Source organism: Lepidochelys kempii, chromosome 11 (genome assembly GCF_965140265.1).
Source record: "Lepidochelys kempii isolate rLepKem1 chromosome 11, rLepKem1.hap2, whole genome shotgun sequence".
NCBI lineage: Eukaryota > Metazoa > Chordata > Testudines > Cheloniidae > Lepidochelys > Lepidochelys kempii.
The window spans coordinates 13714477-13727142 of NC_133266.1; the positions used below are offsets into that span (position 1 = coordinate 13714477).

The 12666-nt window shown below is 45.4% G+C and overlaps 3 protein-coding genes across 11 annotated transcripts in view; 1 reads left to right on the top strand and 2 right to left on the bottom strand.

The window, feature by feature from the left end:
* Positions 1 to 1214: 1214 nt before the first annotated feature.
* DBI (diazepam binding inhibitor, acyl-CoA binding protein) lies at positions 1215 to 11450 on the bottom strand. The gene is made up of 4 exons (XM_073305233.1): positions 11341 to 11450; positions 9516 to 9633; positions 6714 to 6776; positions 1215 to 1484 (listed from the first exon to the last, which is right to left on the bottom strand). The coding sequence occupies exons 1-4, from the start codon at positions 11347 to 11349 to the stop codon at positions 1411 to 1413; spliced, it is 264 nt and encodes an 87-aa protein (XP_073161334.1). The 5' UTR covers positions 11350 to 11450; the 3' UTR covers positions 1215 to 1410.
* Positions 11451 to 11719: 269 nt separating this feature from the next.
* The window catches only part of STEAP3 (STEAP3 metalloreductase), a 67949-nt gene continuing 67002 nt past the window's right edge, over positions 11720 to 12666 (bottom strand). For all 5 annotated transcript variants that reach the window (XM_073305227.1, XM_073305223.1, XM_073305225.1 and 2 more), the window contains exon 6: positions 11720 to 12576. In XM_073305227.1, coding sequence (XP_073161328.1) covers positions 11742 to 12576 — 835 coding nt within the window. In that variant the 3' untranslated portion in view covers positions 11720 to 11741. The remainder of the gene's footprint in view (positions 12577 to 12666) is intronic.
* The window catches only part of C11H2orf76 (chromosome 11 C2orf76 homolog), a 222661-nt gene continuing 221722 nt past the window's right edge, over positions 11728 to 12666 (top strand). For 4 of the 5 annotated variants that reach the window (XR_012154207.1, XR_012154208.1, XM_073305231.1 and 1 more), the window contains exon 1: positions 11728 to 11888. The gene's annotated coding sequence lies outside the window, so the exon portion shown is untranslated. The remainder of the gene's footprint in view (positions 11889 to 12666) is intronic. The other variant, XM_073305230.1, reaches the window with a different exon arrangement.

Sequence of the window (12666 nt, forward strand, 5' to 3'; positions counted from 1 at the left end):
AAAGGGCCCCATCCTATTTACCCTTGATATTGTACCTGCAGCACATACTATTCCTGTATGCCCAAGCAGCTAGTATGATGGAATCTATAGCGTCCCTCTTGCAAGGTAGATAAAAGTATGTGGGTTACTTCTCACCTTTTAAGAAAAAATCCACTTAGTTATCTGAATTCTCCACAATCCTCATTCATGGTCATGAGGAGCCTACACCCTTAAATCCATGTTGTGGCTTCATCTTTTGAAACAAAAAGTAGCTACAAAACAACCACTGAAGCAAGATACTGAAATGCTCTAGAAAGTATTCCTTTGAAAGCTAGTCCTAGAATTTTCCCAGGTAAGATTTTTATTTCTGGAGTGGTGTTTGAGACGCTATGTCAACTGGTACCACACTGTGTTCGCTTAAGTTCTTGCGCATTCCAACCACAGGTTGTCTTTCCTTTTAATGTTGGTAATGACAGCAACACACTAAAGTATCCAGAGGGAAAGGCTGTTAGCCTGTATTTAACATGAAAAGAAAGGGAGATAGGAGGGAACGGCCTATAACCAAGAGTAGGATTTAGTGACTGGCACTGGTTAGAGAGATCAGTTATTGACTGCAGAATGGTAGGCAAATTACTAAAAGTCTCCCCTGCCCTCCCTCAACACATGAGAATTTCCCCACTTGGGGAAGTTCTTTGAGATCCTCACAAAGTGTGCTATGTAGATGATTATACTGTGAGGGATGGAAGGCTTTCTAATGACTTAAATCAAGCATGCTTGGGTAAAGGGCACCAGCCATAGCAGAGTCAGTGTAGAAAACCGTACTAGTAAGAATCCTGAGAATGTTTTTTTAACATTAGCTTTAACAAAATGTTTAAATCTATAGTATTAAGATTAGCTATCTTCTCATGAAGTATTCTAGCCTTAGTAATTGCAAATTATCCATCAAGTGCCTCCTCTACACTAGAGATAGTAATTATGGTAACAATTACTGTTTAGTTTTGATGAAGCCAGTGTTCCTATTGCATTATGAAAGGTTATTGGAGCCCTCTAGTGGGCAGGACAGCTCTGGAAACTAAGATAGCTAGCAGCTTCAGTTTTGCAATAACAAACAGGAAGTGCAAGAAACTTTTAAAGTGTTGCATCATAGCTATTGTTTTTGCAAATCTTTATCACTGTCAGTTATCAGATGGAGATAAGCAAATGAGCCAAATCCCTTTATTAAAGTGACCACCACAAATGATAACAAATGTACTTTAATTCATTAGGTGTAATTTACAAGTGATTGAATTTAAACAATTAGTAGTTTAATCTGAATTGCAGATCTCAAACTGCAGTACACTACACATTCCAGTCATCCCCACTACTCAGTTATCCCCAGTATTAAGAAATAAGGCATATTTCAGGTGTGCAAGTCATGAGTGGATGCAATTCTTAGATGCCATATTTGCCCTTTAATTCTTCCACTTTCGCTATGTAAGCTTTCATTGCCTCTTCTTTGGCTATTCCTGAAATGAGAAGACATGCATCAGATGAAGACTAAAATGTTTTAGCCATATTCCCCATAGAGTACTTGTAATAGCCACTTGTTACACTTAAAGAACCAAGTTCTCCCCACTTCAGTTGTCTAGTAAGATCTATGACAAAAGAAAAGGAGTACTTGTGGCACCTTAGAGATTAACAAATTTATTTGAGCATAAGCTTTCGTGAGCTACAGCTCACTTCATCAGATGCATTCAGTGGAAAATACAGTGAGGAGATTTATATACATAGAGAACATTACCATACACACTGTAACCAGAGTGATCACTTAAGGATCAACATCCTCTACAGCAAACAGGGAAAGATTAAGAATGAGCTCTCAAAACTGGACACTCATTAAAAACCAACCTTCCACACAAACTTCCTAGTGGCTGGACTTTACAAAAAGTAGACAAGCCATTTACAACACACACTTTGCTTCTCTACAAAAGAGAAAGGACACTAAACTACTACATGCCACAAGGGGCCACAACAGTGGTTCCCTTAACCCACCCAGCAATATTGTTAATCTATCCAACTATATTCTTAGCCCAGCAGAAGAATCTGTCCTATCTCGGGGCCTCTCCATCTGTCCCTCCACCCCCACGAACATGATACAGGTCTGTGGTGACCTAGAATCTTATTTTTGACGCCTCCAACTCAAGGAATATTTCCAACACACCTCTGAACATACTAACCTACAGAGAGCTTCCTACCAAGACTACAAAAAGAAGGATTCTGGATGGACTCCTCCTGAAGGTCGAAACAAACTGGACTCCTACATAGAGTGCTTCCGCCGACGTGCACGGCCTGAAATTGTGGAAAAGCTGCATCACTTGCCCCATAACCTGAGCCGTGCAGAACACAATGCTATCCACAGCCTCAGAAACAACTCTGACATCATAATCAAAAAGGCTGACAAAGGAGGTGCTGTTGCCATCATGAATAGGTCGGAATACGAACAAGAGGCTGCTAGGCAGCTCTCCAACACCACTTTCTACAAGCCATTACCCTCAGATCCCACTGAGGGTTACCAAAAGAAACTACAGCATTTGCTCAAGAAACTCCCTGAAAAAGCACAAGAACAAATCCGCACAGACACACCCCTGGAACCCCGACCTGGGATATTCTGCTATCCAAGAAAACCATAAACCTGGAAATCCTGGACACCCCATCATCTCAGGCATTGGCACCCTGACAGCAGGATTGTCTGGCTATGTAGACTCCCTCCTCAGGCCCTACGCCACCAGCACTCCCAGCTCTCTTTGAGACACCACTGACTTCCTGAGGAAACTACAATCCATCGGTGATCTTCCTGAAAACACCACTCTGGCCACTATGAATGTAGAAACCCTCTACGCCAACATTCCACACAAAGATAGACTACAAGCCGTCAGGAACAGTATCCCTGATAATGTCACGGCAAACCTGACAGCTGAACTTTGTGACTGTCCTCACCCATAACTATTTCACATTTGGGGACAACATATACCTTCAAACCAGTGGCACTGCTATGGGTACCTGCATGGCCCTACAGTATGCCAACATTTTTATGGCTAACTTAGAACAACGCTTCCTTAGCTCTTGTCCCCTAATGCCCCTACTCGTGCTACATTGATGACATCATCATCTGAACCCATGGAAAAGAAGCCCTTGAGGAATTCCACCATGATTTCAACAATTTCCATCCCACCATCAACCTCAGCCTGGACCAGTCCACACAAGAGATCCACATCCTGGACACTACTGTGCTAATAAGCGATGGTCACAACCACCACCCTATACCAGAAACCTACTGGCCGCTATTCCTACCTACATGCCTCCAGCTTTCATCCAGACCACACCACATGATCCATTGTCTACAGCCAAGCTCTACGATACAACCACATTTGCTCCAACCCCTCAGACAGAGGCAAACACCTACAAGATCTCTATCAAGCATTCTTACAACTACAATACCCACCTGCTGAAGTGAAGAAACAGATTGACAGAGCCAGAAGAGTACCCAGAAGTCACCTACTACAGGACAGGCCCAACAAAGAAAATAACAGAACGCCACTAGCCATCACCTTCAGCCCCCAACTAAAACCTCTCCAATGCATCATCAAGGATCTACAACCTATCCTGAAGGATGACCCATCACTCTCACAGATCTTGGAGACAGGCCAGTCCTTGCTTACAGACAGTCCCCCAACCTGAAGCAAATACTCACCAACAACCACATACCACACAACAGAACCACTAACCCAGGAACCTATCCTTGCAACAAAGCCCGTTGCCAACTGTGTCCACATATCTATTCAGGGGACACCATCATAGGGCCTAATCACATCAGCCACACTATCAGAGGCTCGGTAACCTGCACATCTACCAATGTGATATATGCCCCTCTGCCATGTACATTGGTCTAACTGGACAGTCTCTACATAAGAGAATAAATGGACACAAATCAGACATCAAGAATTATAACATTCAAAAACCAGTTGGAGAACACTTCAATCTCTCTGGTCACTTGATTACAGACCTAAAAGTGGCAATACTTTAACAAAAAAACTTCAGAAACAGACTCCAACGAGAGACTGCTGAATTGGAATTAATTTGCAAACTGGATACAATTAACTTAGGCTTGAATAGAGACTGGCAGTGGATGGGTCATTACACAAAGTAAAACTATCCCCCCCCCCGTTCCTCAGACGTTCTTGTCAACTGCTGGAAATGGCCCACCTTGATCATCACTACAAAAGGTTCCCCCCACCCCCACTCTCCTGCTGGTAATAGCTCACCTTACCTGATCACTCTCATTACAGTGTGTATGGTAACACCCATTGTTTCATGTTCTCTATGTATATAAATCTCCCCACCGTATTTTCTACTGAATGCATCTGATGAAGTGAGCTGTAGCTCATGAAAGCTTACGCTCAAATAAATTTGTTAGTCTCTAAGGTGCCACAAGTACTCCTTTTCTTTTTGCAAATACAGACTAACATGGCTGCTACTCTGAAACCTGTTAGCAAGATCTATGTTGCACTAGAAACCTTTGGCAAACCACTTTAAAACAGCTGGAGGATACACAGCTGCTTCCTGGAAGCTCCTTAGTGCCAATCACTTTTAGAAATTGTATTAAGTAAAAATACTTAAAGTATTTTTAATAAAAGTATTAAAAGAAGTGAATTGTGAAGTTACAGGGCTGGTGAGCAAGTCTCATACTGCAGTAGAGTAGTAAGAACTCAACTGGAACAGTAAAATATTACCAAGCAGTCAGAACACTGAGTATGCCATAGCATCATGAGATTCGTGGAGGCTGTAACCCATTCATTGCAAGCAATTCCGGGGAGACATTCTAATTTGCATGCCATAGCACAGTCAATGAATGAAAGTGGGCCACCCACCTTACAGTTATAGCTGCAATTCCTCCTAGGGATTCATTTGTTTGTCCAGCCTTTGTGCTGTAACCTTTAAACTGATGCTCAACTACTTGGCTATTTAGTAGCAGCAGCCTAAATGCTCACAAAATTAAAAAAATATTACACTCTTGATCTAGTGCAGTGGTTTTTAACCTGTGGTCTTCAGAGCTGCATGGGCCCACATACTATGTTTAAGATTTCCAAAGGTGTCCATACCTCAATTTGAGATAAGGGTCTGCAAATGACCCTTAAAGATTGAAAGCCACTGATCCAGTGAGAACATCTTATTCATAAGGTTAGCTCTATAGGCACAGCTGTGATGGGGTAACCCCTGCACAACAGGAGTTGCTCCCTATGACAACTTGTTTGTGTCACCCATCCTGTACCTTGCCCTTTTCCAAGCAGGAATTACCTGCCTTTCCCCCTTCACGTTCTCCCTTCCCCGACCCCCCCAAACAAAAGGGCCATGGAGTTGCTTCTCTTTCCCACCAAGTTGGCCCCAAGCAACATCAGCTGTAATTCCTTGCATCATAGGAAGTGTAGGCTGGCCTCTTTCCTGACAGGGCCTGCATACTACTTCCAGGTGACAGACTTTCCCCAGCAGGGGTTGGGTTTAAAACAAAGCAGCTGCAGGACAGGCAATATTTTAAAAAACCCTTAAAAGTTTCACACATGTAGAAGTGGGATTTACATTCTTGGTTGGACAGTTTACAACATTTTTGTTGGTTATAATTTGATATTGCATGTGATTTGGTGTTGCCTTCTAGAGAAGGAGCCTACATTCCTTTCAGGATTCCCCCGGAAGGTACTTTGACAAAGCATGCAGCTTTGTTCAGTCACAAGCCAGTTTACTGTGTCTAAAAGACATCTTAATGCCAAGTTACAATTCCTTGCTATGTGACTAGGTGGCATGCAGTCAAGTTGTAAGGAAGTTAAGAGGGACACTCCAGGCTGTTGGATCTATATTAGACCTGCTCTGATTTGTTTGCAGGGGCATCTGTCATTCTTTCCGCAAATGACCGTTGAACAATGACTTGATGAGACACAAGCTTACTCTCCAAGACAACATTTGGATATAGTGCAGATAATAGCAATACACCTACCCCTCGCTGTGTTAGGAGAGGGTGGCTCAAAGCAGTTTGCCTTTTAGGTACATTGCTACCTTAGTCTTAGACTTCACATCTGTGAAGTGATTAGGTGAGCTGAGGTCCCAGCGATAATCCCTCTTGATTGGAAGAGCAATTTAGTTAATGCAATGGAACACAGAAACTGCATCAACATTATTAATGAGGGGAAGAATGATCCAGTCATTTGGGTGCTAGCCTGGCACTTGGCAGACCAAGATCAATTTCTTGCCTAAGGTTACACAAGAAGTCTGTTGCAGAGCAAGTCAGTCTGTGCCTCACTTCTCCGTATGCAGAGAGGGCTAACGGTACTTCCCCACCTCAGAAGGATGGGAGGAAAGGTTAAAGACTGAAGTGCTCAGATACTATGATAATGGCTATATAAAGATCTAAAATAGATATGTATAAATAACCTGGGGCACTTTTGTAGTTAGGTATTGATTTGAACAGTTCAATGCCAGTTCAGAAGTACCACATTAGAAGCGTTAAGTCTGCTGTCCTACAGTGTTAACTATCCATTAATTATATCAGAGTATATAGGTAAGTGAGCCTGAACCTGCCAGCAGCAACTACTAATTGTCTTGGACATGTAGTCACAGAAGACTTCTACTCATCCATTAAGTAGCGAGAGTATTAGGATTTGTGACCAACCCTGCTGTTTTCATGTCATCTTTAATAAAGGACTTACCTTTTAATGCATTCCAGGCATCCCACTTTGCTTTGCCTTTGAAGTCAAGAAAGCCAGGGCGCTCTAGAGGAGACAATATTAGCCATAGAAGAGTCAGTGGATACAAACCACACTGTTGGGAATCTCTCATGTCCTTTCAGGAGATTGCTCTAGATGTGGTGGTTCTGTGTCACAATGGTCTCTCATTTCAGACATTATACTTCCTGAATTAGCTCTTTCTAGACTACACTCTATTTTGTTCAGAAGCTGGGGAAAGCCAGTTATAACTTTCTAGCATTAACAGAACTCCACATTGTCATCTCTACTAAGTTTATTATCTATTGTTGGTGAGAACTCAAGTTTACTATGACTCAATTTAAACTTCAGTTTACTTTGTGCACTTGACAGCACTGCCAGTTTTCCTGTTTGGATGGGCTCTTCATACAGTAACAGGGGAAAACACATTAGTAGGACAGCAGTTGTAAAACCAAAGTAGGCATGAAGCTCAAGGGCAGCTGTAGTTAAAAAAAAAAGTTTGAAGGTTTGTTCAACTTAAAGTTGGTGTCCCTTCAATAATAAGATATGGTTGACCTCTACAACCTAGGTAACCTTAAGGCTTCTTAGGAATGAGTCACAGAGTACTAGAGTTTTCTGCTACATCTTGGTTAATTCTGTTAAGTTAAGGGTATCAGCAGAGGTGCTCAACTGTAACTCAGTCTTAAGAGATGTGAAAGATATTGTAGCCAAAGAGATGGCATAATACACAAGAGAAAGGTGATATGAAACCTCCTCCCAGTCTCAAGAATAACTTCCAGCTTTTGGTCTTCTCAAAAGAGTCAAAGTTCTCAGCGTTCCCAATTAAATTTAATATGCAGTCATGGGTAAGTGCTATGAGACCAGTGGCTAGATGTAGAGGCAGAGCATTAGCCTTGTGCTGGCCTTGCAGCAGTGGAGTGACCTATAGCATAGTTGGTAGTTCCACCCCTGTAACAAAATGGGAAACTAAGTTATTGCTCCACATGTGCCTGTTCCAGAAGTAAGCTATGAACGGATGTATGATTTTTAGTGGTGTTAGTGTGAAGCAAGTTTTAATGGCATGCCATGACACTTCAAGACCACTAATTTGACTCTGAACAATTTTGCATTCCATGCTGTTCCAGAAGCCTAAGCTTAGAGCCTAGCTAGTTTTCTTTTCACCTCTGCTCCTTTGCAGAGTCAGGCCTACAGTGTAGTGTAAGTTTGTCTATACAAAAAAGTCTGTGTGCGTGTTTAACAAATCTACAGTGTGCCAACTCCAGGCAACTTGGAACCAAACCCATGTCTGACGGGCCTCACCACTAACTGAGTCAGTACGCCAGTGCTCCAGCTGGCATTTTTCCATTTCTAGATTTAACTCACTTCAGATGTTATGCAAGACCACTAAGATTGTTTGCACCATTAGACTGGGAAATTATGAAAGTTTGCCTCTTAAGATAAGTGAAGCAGTGGAACAGGCTTAGCACTGTACCTCATCTGTGGGTGGACTTGTTTCTCCTCCAAATCCCATAGCCAGCTCTGATTGAAGTTTCTCTTGTTTCAGTACACACCTGCTTTTTTTATGCCTTTGGTTTTCTTTAAAAGTAGTACTATTTAGGCCTTACCTACACTGTTTTTATACCAGTGCAGTTATGTAAATGCAGATGCCCATTGTATGCTGCAATTTACCCCGATAAACTAAACTAGTTCAACCCCATTTCCACAGATGCAGCATCTACACCAGTGCAATTCTCCTAGTCTAGATAGCCTCTTGGTCACAGCTGCCCAAAAGCTGAAAATTAATGCTATTTCATACAGCAGCTATATAAAGGATGCAGGATTCTTAGGGTTTTCTATATTCACAAGTTGCACTGATATAACCTCAGCTAGTGCACCTTCTGTGTTTTAGCTGGTATTTGTTCAAAACTGGTTATCAGTTCAGTTAATGCCTGTAGATTTAGAGAAGTATGCTAAGTATAGACCAGATTTAAAATCAAAGTAAGTGTCATTAAATTGCACTAGTCTAAACCAAACTAGTGAAAAACCTTTAATCATATCATTACGACTTGTACTTGGCCTTAAAAGATCAGAAAAAAGTTTACTTGCTTTTCACCTATTAGTCTGGCACTAGCAGTAGGGTAGCTACATTGCTTTTCCCTACATCAGTCTACTAGGGGCAGCTATTTTAAGGTTTGAGAATGAGGACAATTGGTTATTTGCTTAGGGAGGCATTTACATAGCTATCAATACCCTATTTATTTTAATGAGGCGTTGGTTAATCTAGTGCAATACAATTTACTGGCCAAATACATCTACATACAGAGGATTGAAACAGTATTGCTCCAGCATATAAAAATGGGAGGACCCAAGGTCAAGAGTAGTTAAGAATGCCAAGTAGAAAAAATGCAGGGTAAGAACACAATTATTTTTATATTGTTTAAGCAGCTCTCAGCTGAATAGTAGAAGGCTGGGTCAATTTGGTACATTTATATGTAAAGGTTATGCCAAAGCAGCAGGACGCCCAAACTTTCAGAAACCCACTCTTTGCCCACACCATAGAGACTTTGCCTCAAAAAAGAAGCAGTGTAGTTGTTTACGGTCAGTGATTTGAGAGCTAGAGGTCAAGGTCACGTTGCATTACACACTGCTCAGTTTCACTACTTAAGAGTAATTTACAGCAAGATGGACATCTAAAGCCATTAGCAGCCTCTTAAAGTGTTAAGTGAGCACTTATTTTCTCTTTATTGAAAATTAATGTTTATGAGCACTTCTTATTCCTCAAGCCTAGAACTCCTTTCCATTACATACCTGTGTTTATATCTCCAACTGTAGCTTGTTTGAAGTGACTGTAGATGTACAGCATTTCTTCATCTGTTGGTTGAGATTTCAGTTGCTTAACTTCTTCAGCAGCTTTATCAAACTCAGCCTAAATGAAAAGATCATAAAGTCTACGTTGGTTTTCACTCTTGCCAGTAGATATTAGTTTAAATCTTGAACTGACAAATGTATGGTCTGCTTGAAGATGACAAAGTAGCAGGAAGGACACAAAAATTAAAATTGAAACCAAGTATCATGACTGGAGTTTACATGAAGGTATGAGACAAGAGATTATAAACATTACATTGTATGTAGATAGAAATGCTAATAATTGTAACACATTAAAAGTCAATTGAACTGTGTTACTAATCAGTAGTTTCAACTCTCCCCTGTGTTACATCAGTTTGTGCCCTGTAGGATGAGTGAAAGTCTGCTATTTTGGAAGCAGCAGCAGGATCAGAGATGTTTGCTATAAATATTGCATGGGAAAAGAAGTTGGGAAATCTGCAGTGAAGATTTGGTAGAAAGGAAGCCTTGAACACAGCCCTCAAATGTTAAGTATTCCCACCCCTTCACTCCCCCAATTAAGGAAGTTCACTTTGTGATTCTGAGATTATATAGTCAGACAGTTGGCACCTAACATTTTTGCTAGTAATTACCAGCCATTTCCCACCTCAACCCCATCCAAGTAAATGACCTCTCCCCTGTATATTCTCTCCACCCCCATTCGTTTATTGTCTCAACATGTTACACAGCGGATGTTTATGCAAGCATTTTATGTGTCACTTTTGTGGCAGTGAAGTGCTATCGCTTATTTTATAGGGCTGCACATGCACACACAAACTGAAAGTAGTTGCTAGCTTGCTAAAGAGTACGAGGACATGCCAACTCCACAACTTGTGTCCTAGTTGTTACCAAGCCAACATATCCAAGAGGTCTGATAAGAGAACAGTCTTCTTTCCCTTGACACCAGCCCACTGGCTTCAGCAGTGCTTCGTTCAATTACACTGGTGTGAATCTTGATAATCAGGCTACTTGTTCACCATGGCACCTTCACACCAGGCCCTTACTAGCCCCATGGGCAGCAGACTGAGTCTCCGCTACCACCCAGGACGCCCTTATGCGACCCTGTGCATCCATGCAAACGCCTCTCCCTTTGTAAGGCTAATACCACCCCCCCATAACTACTTGTAATGGCAGCACTACACAGGCCTCGTGTTACTAGGAGATGGAGAAACAAGAAGGATGCAGCAGACGTGCCCTACGCCGCTTATAGCCGCTGCGCTGGGCATGCGGCCCTCCCCAGGGTAGCTCTCAACCCAGTTTCAGAGCGGGGGCCTGCCCTGCACAACCCCACGGCCGCCTGCAGCCCCAGGCCTTAGCGCTGCAGCGGCTTGGAGGGGGGCGGGGGGGGGGGAAGCGGCAACTCCCACTTTGCGGGCTCCAGGCCCAGCAGGAGCAGATGGCGGCGGGAGCCCAGCTCAGGCGGGGAGGCCCAGGCTGGCTCCCTGGGCGAAAGGAGAAGCCGCCTGGGTTCAGGTCTCTCTCTCTCTCTCACAGGGAGCGGGAGCAAGGAGCCTCCGGGAGAAGGGCGGAAAAGGGGAAGGGGGGAAGAGTCGCTACCGCCGAGCCAGAGCCGCCCCCTCAGCCTGGGGCGAGGGGAAGAAAAATGGAGGGGCTCCCAGCTACAGGGGGCGAGACCGGGCGAGTGAAGCGACCCCCCCCCCCGCTGAGGGGATGGGAACGTGGGGGGAGGGGATGGGAACGGGCCGCTCCCCGCCCCACAGCGCCGCCCCCCAGCGCGGGCTCCCGGTACCTGAGACATAGCAGCGGTCGGGAGCAGCGAGTTGTCGCGCGGCTGATTCACTGGCTCACGCCCCCGGGCATCTGCAGTTCCGCCTTCCCCCACAGACCCACCCCTTCAGCCATCACCAGAGCGACCGCCGCCCAATCACCGAGCCGGGCTGGGCACGCGGCGCCCGGCGACCAATCACGATTCCATCTGGGCGGGAAGGGAGGGAGACACCGCGCCCCGCCCGCACCAATCCTCTCGCGCGGGAGGCGGGCTCAGGGCTGCCTCGCCGCCAATCACCAAAGGAGGGTCGTGGTCAGAACGCCCGACGCCAATCCCGGAACAGCGAGGGGCAAGGCAGAAGGAAACCTGCGCCCAATCACACGGAGCTGTGAAGGCAGGCGAGTGGACGGGGCGGGGATAGACTACCGGGCGGCCAATTGTGGAGCCTTGCACGTTGAGAGAGGCCCCGCCCCTGCGTCGGAAAGCGCGGGGGGCAAGGGAAGGTCACGTGACACTGTCGGATGGTGTGAGGGCGGTAAAGCCGGAAGTGGCCCGGGCAGAGCGGAGCAGTAAGATTTGAGGGGGGTAGGATCTGCTTGATGGGCGGGGCCAGGGGGCGTGGGAGCGCGAGCTCGGGGGAGTGTGGCGGTTGGCGGCCCTGTGGTGGGGGCGGGGCAGAGGGGGCAGTGATGGTGGCTGTAGTACAACCTCCAGCCCCTAGGTGGTGCTGTGTGTAACATGGCCAGCCGTGGGGGCGGGGCAAACACGTCTCTCCAGGGGAGCGCGGTGGCCCGTGGGAGCCTGGGCCAGAGGCCTGAGGTGCTTGCAGCCTCCTGGCGGCCTGCCACGTGGGCGGAGGACAGGGCCCCACTGGTGCCGCAGGAGGGCAGCACAGGTCGCAGGCTCGATGGCGTGACGCTCCTCCCTGGCCCCGGAAGCTCAGCTGCGCCAGGGCGGGCAGACGGCGGGACGTTGCTGCTGAACGCCGCCCGGAACCTGGAGGCGTCCCGAGGTCGTCTTTCGTTTCTGCTCCGGGGAAGACGGCCGAGCGTACCTTTAAATCCGTTGCCTGTAATGACAGCAGTCACAAGGATGACCGTGAAAGAGTTCTGGCAAGGCCGGATGCCTGCTCTGTACCTCAGAGAAATGTGGGGTATGAAAGGGTGCGTGCTTGCCAGAGAAGTCAAGGACGAGGGAAATCTGTGGAATCTTTTACAGCCGCTTTGCAGGCCTTGGCAGAAAGTTCTGATTTGAAGGCTATAAAACATGAAAATATCAGAGGTAGACTGGTTATTGGTCTTGGAGATAAAAACACCTCACAGCAGCTATAATTAAAGACCGATTTGA

What these genes read in the sequence shown, in the direction of transcription:
- DBI (XM_073305233.1), bottom strand. An exon ending in AGTTGGAGATATAAACACAG is followed by an intron (nt 6,777 to 9,515) that starts GTATGTAATGGA and finishes TGTCTCCTCTAG; the next exon opens with AGCGCCCTGGCTTTCTTGAC. An exon ending in TGCCTGGAATGCATTAAAAG is followed by an intron (nt 1,485 to 6,713) that starts GTAAGTCCTTTA and finishes TTCTCATTTCAG; the next exon opens with GAATAGCCAAAGAAGAGGCA.